This window comes from Mercenaria mercenaria, chromosome 5 (assembly GCF_021730395.1).
Source record: "Mercenaria mercenaria strain notata chromosome 5, MADL_Memer_1, whole genome shotgun sequence".
Lineage (NCBI taxonomy): Eukaryota > Metazoa > Mollusca > Bivalvia > Venerida > Veneridae > Mercenaria > Mercenaria mercenaria.
The window spans coordinates 56,628,329-56,638,327 of NC_069365.1; the positions used below are offsets into that span (position 1 = coordinate 56,628,329).

The following is a 9,999-nucleotide window of genomic DNA, read 5'->3' on the forward strand; positions in this document are numbered from 1 at the left end:
TATCTAGGTCAATTTTGAAACTGGGTCACGTGCCGTAAAAAACTAGGTCAGTAGGTCAAATAATAAAAAAAACCTTGTGACCTCTCTAGAGGCCATACTTTTCATGGGATCTGTATGAAAGTTGGTCTGAATGTTCATCTTGATGATATCTAGGTCAAGTTTGAAACTGGGTCAACTGCGGTCAAAAACTAGGTCAGTAGGTCTCAAATTATTAAAATCTTTTGACCATATTTTTCAATGGATCTTCATGAAAATTGGTAAGGATTTTTATCTTGATAATATCTAGGTCAAGTTCAAAACTGGGTCACATGAGCTCAAAAACTAGGTCACTATGTCAAATAATAGAAAAAACGACGTCATACTTAAAACTGGGTCATGTGGAAAGAGGTGAGCGATTCAGGACCATCATGGTCCTCTTGTTCAATTAATCTTTATGAAATTTGGTCAGAATGATTGCCTTGATGAAATCTAGATCAGATTTGAATATGGGTCATCTGGGGTCAAAAACTAGGTCACTAGGTCAAATCAAAGGAAAATCTTGTGTATATGATAGAAGCTGTATTTTTCAATTGATCTTCATGAAATTCAGTCAGAATGATTGCCTTGATAAAATCTAGGCCAAGTTCGAATATGGGTCATCTGGGGTCAAAAACTAGGTCACTAGGTCAAATAAAAAAAATACTTGTGTTTGCTCCAATTTTAATGATACTTGGTCAGAATATTTTTTCCATGCAATCACTAGGTCTATGTTTACACTGTTATGGTGTATTATGGTGTGTTTCTCAGGTCAGCGACCTAGGGCCATCTTGGCCCTCTTGTTTAAGCATTAATTTATATTTGTGCAGTACTTGATTTGATTATTTGCCATTCATCAAGTTACTGTCAAACTATGTTAACTCAAACTCGGATAATTCGTACACCACCCTTCTCTCGAACTCGTCATCAGGTCCCGGAAAAATCCCTGTATAATAAATTAAATACTGATCACTCAAACAAATTTTGCTGGTCCCGTCGGGTTCGAGTTAAGGAAGTAGGACTGTAGTTCCGGGTATATTTTAATATATTTAAAAGAATATCTGAACCAATAAAGTTAAAACGATCAGAATCCAAAATATTTCTAAAATACATTATGTAAGTTAACTACTTCTGATGTAAGGACTGAAAATAGAGATTTGTTTCAAAATCTGATATTAGTGTTACAGAAAAGGAATGCGATTTTTTTTTTGAACAATAATTGCCTTTTAGTGAGGTTGATATGAGGTTTTATCAGCCTGAAAAAAGTGATATTGACCAAGAGGGTACAAAGTCCCAGGTTTGTATGACTTTTTCCAGGTTAATATATCCTCATATTGACCAGTCCTAAAAGGCAACAATTGCTTTATCATTAAATCCGACATCTTGAATTTTAAAATATAATTTTACCTCAATGAATTGTGCACAAGCCCTGGCATTGTTTTAATGTCAAAATGTCATGATGTCACATAGGTAGGTCAGTGTTTTTGGCTCTGCCCACAAGTCAGTACGACTTTTTAGCTCACCTGAGCACGAAGTGCTCAAGGTGAGCTTTTGTGATCGCCCTGTGTCCGCCGTCCGTCGCCAGTCATCCGTCGTCAGTCGTCCGTCTGTTGTCAACAATTTGACTGTTAACACTGTAGAGGTCACAATTTTGGCCTAATCTTAATGAAACTTGGTCAGAATGTTACCCTCATAAAAATCTTGGATGAGTTGGATATTGGGTTATCTGGGGTCAAAAACTAGGTCACCAGGTCAAATCAAAGGAAAAGCTTGTTAACACTGTAGAGGTCACAATTTTGGCCCAATCTTAATGAAACTTGGTCAGAATGTTACCCTTAATAAAATCTTGGATGAGTTCAATAATGGTTCATCTGGGGTCAAAAACTAGGTCACCGGGTCAAATCAAAGGAAAAGCTTGTTAACACTCTAGAGGTCACAATTTTGACCCAATCTTAATGAAACTTGGTCAGAATGTAACACTCAATAAAATCTTGGACGAGTTTGATATTGGGTCATCTGGGTCAAAAACTAGGTCACCAGGTCAAATCAAAGGAAAAGCTTGTTAACACTAGAGATCACTATTTTGGCCCAATCTTAATGAAACTTGGTCAGAATGTTACCCTCAATAAAATCTTGAATGATTTGGATATCGGGTCATCTTGGGTCAAAAACTAGGTCACCAGGTCAAATCAAAGGAAAAGCTTGTTAACACTGTAGAGGCCACATTTATGCCTATATCTTCATGAAACTTGGTCAGAATGTTACACATGATGATCTCAAAGTCCAGTTAGAATCAAGTCATGTCGGGTCAAAAACTAGGTCACTAGTTCAAATCAAAGGAAAAGCTAGTTAACACTCTAGAGGCCACATTTATGACCATATCTTAATGAAACTTAGTCAGAATGTTAATCTTGATGATCTGTAGGTCATGATCAAATCTGGGTCAGGTTGGGTCAAAAACTAGGTCACTGGGTCAAATCAAAGGAAAAGCTTGTTAACACTCTAGAGGCTACATTTATGACTGTATCTTCATGAAACTTAGTCAGAATGTTAATCTTGATGATCTTTAGGTCCAGTCCGAATCTGAGTCATCTGGGGTCAAAAACTAGGTCACCAGGTCAAATCAAAGGAAAAGTTAGTTAACACTTTAGAGGCCACATTTATGACCATATCTTAATGAAACTGTCTTGATGATCTTTAGGTCAGTAGGTCAGGTGAGCGATATAGGGCCTTCATGGCCCTCTTGTTATCACTATTAATGTGACTGTGTTAAGACAAATGGAAAGAACTAGAGATATGGATTTAATACTGATATCTAATGATTGTATAATTTTATTTTTTCAGCTGTTGGTGATCTGTTGCCATTTATACCTGTATACATGAAACAGCTTGGACTGTCTTCCACCGAGACGGGAATCATATATGGGGTGATGCCTTTTATTGCCTTCTTTGTCCGTCCTTTATTTGGTGCTGTTGCGGATAAGTTACGTCGACACAAACTTGTACTGATGATCTGCACATTTCTGACTGGTGTGCTATACTGCCTGCTTTTGGTTACGCCTACGAAAACGTCAACGACCGATATTGAAAACAAAATGATGATTAGAACACAAATTCAGTGTAATCCAATAGACTCATATGTCGTCGATTGTGAGAAAGTCAAGAATGAGTCAGGTGTTATTGTTCTTCAAAATTGTGATCAGAGTTTGAGGGCATTCGCTAAACAGTTAACTGATAATTCTAGTCAAGTAAATTGTACTATGTCTTGCGGATTGGGTATTGGTACTATGAATCTGTATGCTTGCTTCACGCAGGACGTAACTCCTAGCAATGATGAGACGTGTGTAGACAGATGGAATGATACGGGAGAGGGTGCGAATTTTGAATTTTCTGTAAACGATTTGTTCGAAATAATAAGAAATGAAGTTGGAAAGCCAGGTGTTGTGTATAATGGGCAGACGTGTGGAAACTATGATCTCAAAAATATATTTTACAATGGACGGAATTTCTGGCAGTTTACATGTAATTCTGAAGCAGTGTTTGACTGTAAAGTGACATGTAGTGAAGACCTCCACAAAAAGTGTTTGACAGTAACAAATAACAAGCTTAGTAAGACGTTTTGGATATTTTTTGTGATATTTTTGTTCTGCAATATATTTTTCTCTCCGGTGTTGAGTCTAGTTGATGCGATTGCATATGATATCCTTGGTGACAAACGCGGCCGTTGGGGCAAGCAAAGACTATGGGGAAGTATTGGGTTTGCACTGTTTGCGATAACGTCGACATACATCATGGACGCACTTAGCAAATCAAACAAAACAGTCAACTACACAGTGTCATTCTACATATTTTTAGCTTTAACAACGATATCTACATTCGTGACATATTTCATAAAATGTTCAGAATCCATTCACTGCCGACAGATGTTCCAGCATATTACATCCCTGATAAAGTATCCCAAAATTATTGTGTTTTTACTTGTGATCACAGTATTTGGCGTGTTCAATGGGGTAATTGAGGCATTCCTATTCTGGTACTTGCAAGATTTAGGCAGCACGCAAATAATTCTTGGGCTATGTCTAGTCTTCAGCTGTACGCCAGAGATTGTGATGCTGCTCTTCGCCGGGAAGATAATAAAAAAATTAGGGCATGTGCCATGTTTATATTTAGCACTGGGTGCTTATTCACTGAGATTTTTCTGCTACTCATTCCTGACTAATGCTTGGTATGTGTTGCCGATAGAACTGTTACATTCACTGACATTCGCACTGATGTACGCAGCAGCTTCATCTTACGCCAGTATAATTACTCCAGAGGGTATGTCTGCCACAGTGCAAGGACTTGTGGGTGGACTGCATTTCGGATTTGGTACGTATGATGTGTTAAAAAGTCACACTCCAAAGGTAGATCCATACATATACATGACCGTATTCATTGTTTTTGTCCCCCACCACTCAGTGGAGGGGGCATATAGATTTGGTCTTGTGGATGCATCCATGTGTGCATGCGTGCATCCGTGCATCCATCCAAAAAAAGTTTGTGATGCACCTAGCTCAAAAAGTATTTCATTTAAATTGATGAAACCTTGCATGAATCTTTATCATGATATGAACTTGGGCACCTCCTATATTTCATCTGTCTCCATCCCTATTTCCAGAGTTTATATGGCCCCTGAAATAGTCAAAAATGCACATTTTCACGTAACGACGTGCCTAGCTCAAAAAGTAACTGATGTAAATTCATCAAACCTTGCGTGAGTCTTTATCGTAATGTGGCCTTGCACACATTATTGCCCCTTATTTGTGACAAATGTACCAGTGGGGGCACACCCTATGTCATAGACACATACTAATCTTTAAAATAATTTGAAAATACTGCTTCGATAGCAGCTGTAACAGTCTGCAGGTTCATTTAATTCTCCAATTGAAAAATGAAAAGAAAAATCTTACTCAATTAAAATCAGATCTAGAAGTGAGTCTTAATTGTTCGTGATTTATGTATTACTGTGTATACTGAAACATGAACATGTAGACTTGGAATTTTCTATGAAATGCAAATATATGATAAATGTAAATTTATGACTTAAGAATTGAAAAGAATATATATCTTATAATCTTTTGCAAATTTCCAACTGTTTTAAGTGCTGTTAAAGGCTCACAATGCTTTTTTAGCTTGTCTGATTTTTGAAAAAAATCTATGAGGTATTGTCATCACTTGATCATCAGCATCGATGTTGTTTAAATTTTTTGTGTAGGTCCATCTTTTCTCAAAAGCTATTAGAGTAACAGCTTTGAAACTTTGCAGACTTGTTCATTATCATTAGTTGAATATGTAAGCCTAGAACCATAACTCTAACAAGCATTTTATCAGAATCATGGCCCTTTTTGTACTTAGAAATTTGATTTTCTGGGTTAAATTTTTCGTTTAGGTCAACTTTTTCCCCAAGATCTATAAGTTTAGAGCTACAGCTTTGAAAATTTGCACACTTGAGCCGTGCCATGGGAAAACCAACATAGTGGGTATGCGACCAGCATGGATCCAGACCAGCCTGCGCATCCGCGCAGTCTGGTCAGGATCCATGCTGTTCGCTAACAGTTTCTCCAATTCCAATAGGCTTTAAAAGCGAACAGCATGGAGCCTGACCAGACTGCGCGGATGCGCAGGCTGGTCTGGATCCATGCTGGTCGCAAACCCACTATGTTGGTTTTCTCATGGCACGGCTCAATTGTTTATCATCAGTAGATGAGTAAGAACCTTAACTGTAACCTGCATCTTTTCAGAATTATTGCCCTTTTCGAAAATTTGATTTTCTTGGTTAAAATTTTTGTTTAGGTCATTTTAAATTAAATACTAGAAGAACACTAGCTTTGTACCTTTGCAGACTCCTTTATCATTAGGTGAGTATGTAGGCCAAGAGCCATTTTGTCTGACATGCACTTTGTCTGAATTATGGCGCTTTATTTTCTTAGAAAATTTGAATTTCTTTTTAATTAGGTCCACTTTTCTTGAATTCTATAAGAGCTATAGCTTTGAAATTTTGAACACATGTTTATTATCATAAGATCAAGAACTATGACTCAATCTTGCATTTTGTCAGGGCCTTTTTAACTTAGAAGATTGGTATTTCTTGATTGCATTTTTAATTTAAGTTCACTTTTTATATGCCCAAAGGGATGTATTATGTTATACCCCCAGTGTCCGTCTGTCCATTAGCAATTTCGTGTCCGCTCTGTAACTCTTGACCCCCTTGAAGGATTTCAATGAAACTTGACATAAATGTTCACCACACTGAGACGACGTGCAGAGCGCCAGTTTCGGATGACTCGCTTCAAGGTCAAGGTCACACTTAGGGGTCATAGGTCATCTATGACTTCGCTTTGAGTATATTGCTCTGCATTGCAGTGCTCTTGTTTTTATTTGGCAGATCCCTTTTTTGTTCACTTACAATAAAAAAAATTTAATTACTTCCCTTTTATTTTACTATAAATAGCATATTTTGAAACTTTTTTATTATTGGCCATAGGGAAAAACCGAGACCACTTTTCTGTGGTACAGCATGGATGGTACCTCCAATTTTTAGGTGTATTTTGACATACCTGTACCTGGTAAGGATTGTTGACTTTGTGGACTTTGAATATTTCTTTATGGACTTAGATTTTTTTTTTGAAGTTCTTCCCTTTGTTGTTCCGGTCCTTTGGGCTTCAACAGTCAAGTTCTTTAAATTTTGCTCCCATCCTCTGATGTAACCCTTAAGGCATATAACGCCCCACTTGGCGGAGCTCTTGTCTTGAATACGTACTATAACTGTGAAACTTCATACATTTTTTGTCCTCAATTAAGGTGGATAAGTAGGCCAAGAACCATAACCCTTTCCTTACTTATTGTCCAGCACTTGCAGATGAGCATGGGTGAGCCGCAGTCTGTGCTCTTGTTTTAAAATGTGGCAGTCACATTTTTTTGTTATAAACCAAAAATAGGTCAGTTTCTTGTTAAATCTTACTTTTTACAAACACTTTCTCCTTTATTTATAATTTTCAATTTTGATTAACCCTGTAGAAGATATTAATAAACTCGCTGTTTATTAATTTCCTTTGTGGTGCTAACTGTATAGAATTTAAGTTCATTTGGAATACTGAAAGTAGTGATTTTCTAACCATTATAAAATCAACTTATCTGTAAATTAAACAGGTTTTAGAACTTGATTAAAATAAATTTGCATAATTAAGTAGGGAGTCATGCCAAATCCCTGCAGTGAACATTATACAACCAGTAATACTCATGAGTGATTACTTTTTATGGATATCGTAGTTGCAACAATTCACTAAAAAAGATCTCGGCAAACAAATACTGTTTACATTCAAAGGGGTTTTGCTTCTGCGACCAGTGTAGACCAAGGTCAGCTTGCACTGTTCACTATTCAGTCGGTAAATTTTCGGTGAACACCCCTTTCAATAAGAAGTGGTACTGCACAAACTGAATGATGGACCTGTCCATTTTAGAAATTTAGCAGGATAAAGGTTAATTATCAAATGTGAAATCCACAAATTCATATTTGAACAAATTAGTTGTTTTGGCTTTAACCTGAGGAAATGTCATGATATCACCTACTAAAATTAACCATACTTCTGTAAAACTACTCAAAAGGATGTGCATGTATCACCTACTTTAACTATATTTCTGTGAAAACTACTCAAAACAATGTCATTACCTAACATCCTAAAATCAAAAGATCATCTCAGATATAAACATTAACTTTTAGCCTGCTGGTGGCAAGTGATTCTGCCTTTGCAACCAGTGCAGACCAAGATCAACCCGCACGTCCGTGAAGGCTGATCATGGTCTGAACCGTTTACTATTCAGTCAACAAATTTTCAGTGAACACCCTTCGAATAATAAATGGTATTGCCCAAATTGAATGATGGACTGGTCCATTTTAGAAGTGTAGCAGGCTTAATATTATTAAGTCATCAATATTGTAGTAACAGCTGTTTTCTCCTTATGGGAGGAGAGACAGCTTTGTAACAGATTTGAAACATGTTTCTAGATTGACCAAACACAGAAACTCCTACATGCATTCATTTATAAATTAATACTGTGAAATCATTTTTATTCGCGTAGGACGAATTTTTGCGTATTTCGTGCTAGGACCGACGCGCCAATTTAAGACTGCGCTAATATTATTTTTAATTTTAATTTTTCATTTCTAAAATTGAAAATGCGCGAATTAAAGCCCGCGCGAAACAGTCCCTTTTCACGTTTGCGCGAAATTTCATGCCAGCGAATTGAAATGATTTCACTGTAGATTGTAAAAAAAGAATGTAAAAACAAATTAATTCAGAGAGTTATAGAGAAACTTTATTGATACAAATGTAATTAAGTTTAGTCTGTAAAACATGTAGAAATATGTAGAAAATATAATCTTGATGGTGCAGTAAATATTGTATGTGAAATAGAAATACATTGAACCAATTTGAAAAATGCAACTTTTAACAGCTCTAATTAAGTCATATTTAAAGCATAAATTTGGATTCAGATTTTCTGAAAATTGTCACTATAATTATTGTATATATATATGGATCATACTTTAAAAAATTGTATTTTGAAGAAATGGCTACTTACATAATTGTACAAACACTACAAATATTAAATTCCCAAAATGATACAAATTCATTAAAGTAAAGCATTGCATCTGATATGCTGATCACACCAACAAAAAATTGTTTTGCATTGCCTGTTGTAAACCTCTAAGATCAAAACAGTGAATACTCGTGCATATTATACACCCAGATACAAAGTGGGGACAATATTGTAGTCATGCATGACGGTCTTGTCGATCTGTCCATTATGTCAGCTCCGTATCTTCTTAACCACTTGGAAGATTTTCTAAAAACTTGTGTCATTATTAACCTTATCAATACAATGTGCAGAGCACACAAACCAGGTCATTTAGGTCCATTAGGTCAAGATCACCCTTGATGGTCAAAGGTCAAATATCTTAACTTTGTGTTTGCTCCATCAATTCGTCGTAAACTGCTTGGAAGAATTTCATAAAACTAACATCAGTAACTGTTGTTAAATTAATCTCACCAAGACTCAACTCATGCAGACAGCAGGTCACTAGATTTAAGGTCAAATCTCACTTTGAGGTCAAAGGTCATATAGCTTAATTTTCTGTGTACTCAATATCTTCTAAACCACTAGGATGAATTTCATAAATTAGCATCAGTTTTTGACTTAATCCAGATGACATGAAGAATGCACAACTCGGGTCACTCTAAGGTCCAGAGTCAAGGTTACTTTTAGAGGTCAAAGATAACATTGCTCAAATTTTTGTCCACTCCATGTCGGATTTTCATAAAACCAGCATCAGATGTTAACATCCTCATATTTTGTATATTCCAGGTAAAGGTATTGGCAGTCTGATAACTGGTAAACTTTTTGACCCTGTGTCAGGTCTTGGTGAGGTGTGGACGTTTAGGTTTTACGGTTTCTTTGCCCTGTTTGTGCTGGTTGTCTACGCCTCGGTACAGTGCCTTTGCTTCAGGGAACCTACGGAGGCAGTCCCTAAATCTACAGCCGGGAACCATGTAACTGATGAAGGTAAGTTAACTTTTTGAAAAAAGTCCTTAAAATTTCATGCAAATCAGCTGTGGCTAATAAATTCTATTAGAACATCCTTTGCAAAATAATCGCTGACTCGGTTTGATTGAGTCAGTTCATGAGAGGTAATGAAATATGCAATACTCATCATGCCCCCTAGCACTGGCTTAAGCGGAATTCTGTTACCTAGATATTGAATGGACTGTATAAACCTTAAAGGACCAGAAAATATAACAACACTGAATCCAAGTAAGGTGAGACTTTTTTACAGTGGCCTCACGACACACGACATGATTGCTGTTGTGATAGATAAGTTAATAAATTCTACTAAAAGATCCTTTGGAAGCAAAGAATGCAACCAAGCAAAATAATAGTTATAACAAG

General features: G+C 36.5%; 1 protein-coding gene across 2 annotated transcripts in view; it reads left to right on the forward strand.

The window, feature by feature from the left end:
* Positions 1–9,999, forward strand: part of LOC123557305 (major facilitator superfamily domain-containing protein 6-like) — a 50,605-nt gene that overhangs the window by 19,379 nt on the left and 21,227 nt on the right. For both annotated transcript variants that reach the window (XM_045348717.2, XM_045348718.2), the window contains exons 3-4: positions 2,860–4,383; positions 9,418–9,615. In XM_045348717.2, the coding sequence (XP_045204652.2) occupies positions 2,860–4,383; positions 9,418–9,615 (1,722 nt within the window). The remainder of the gene's footprint in view (positions 1–2,859; positions 4,384–9,417; positions 9,616–9,999) is intronic.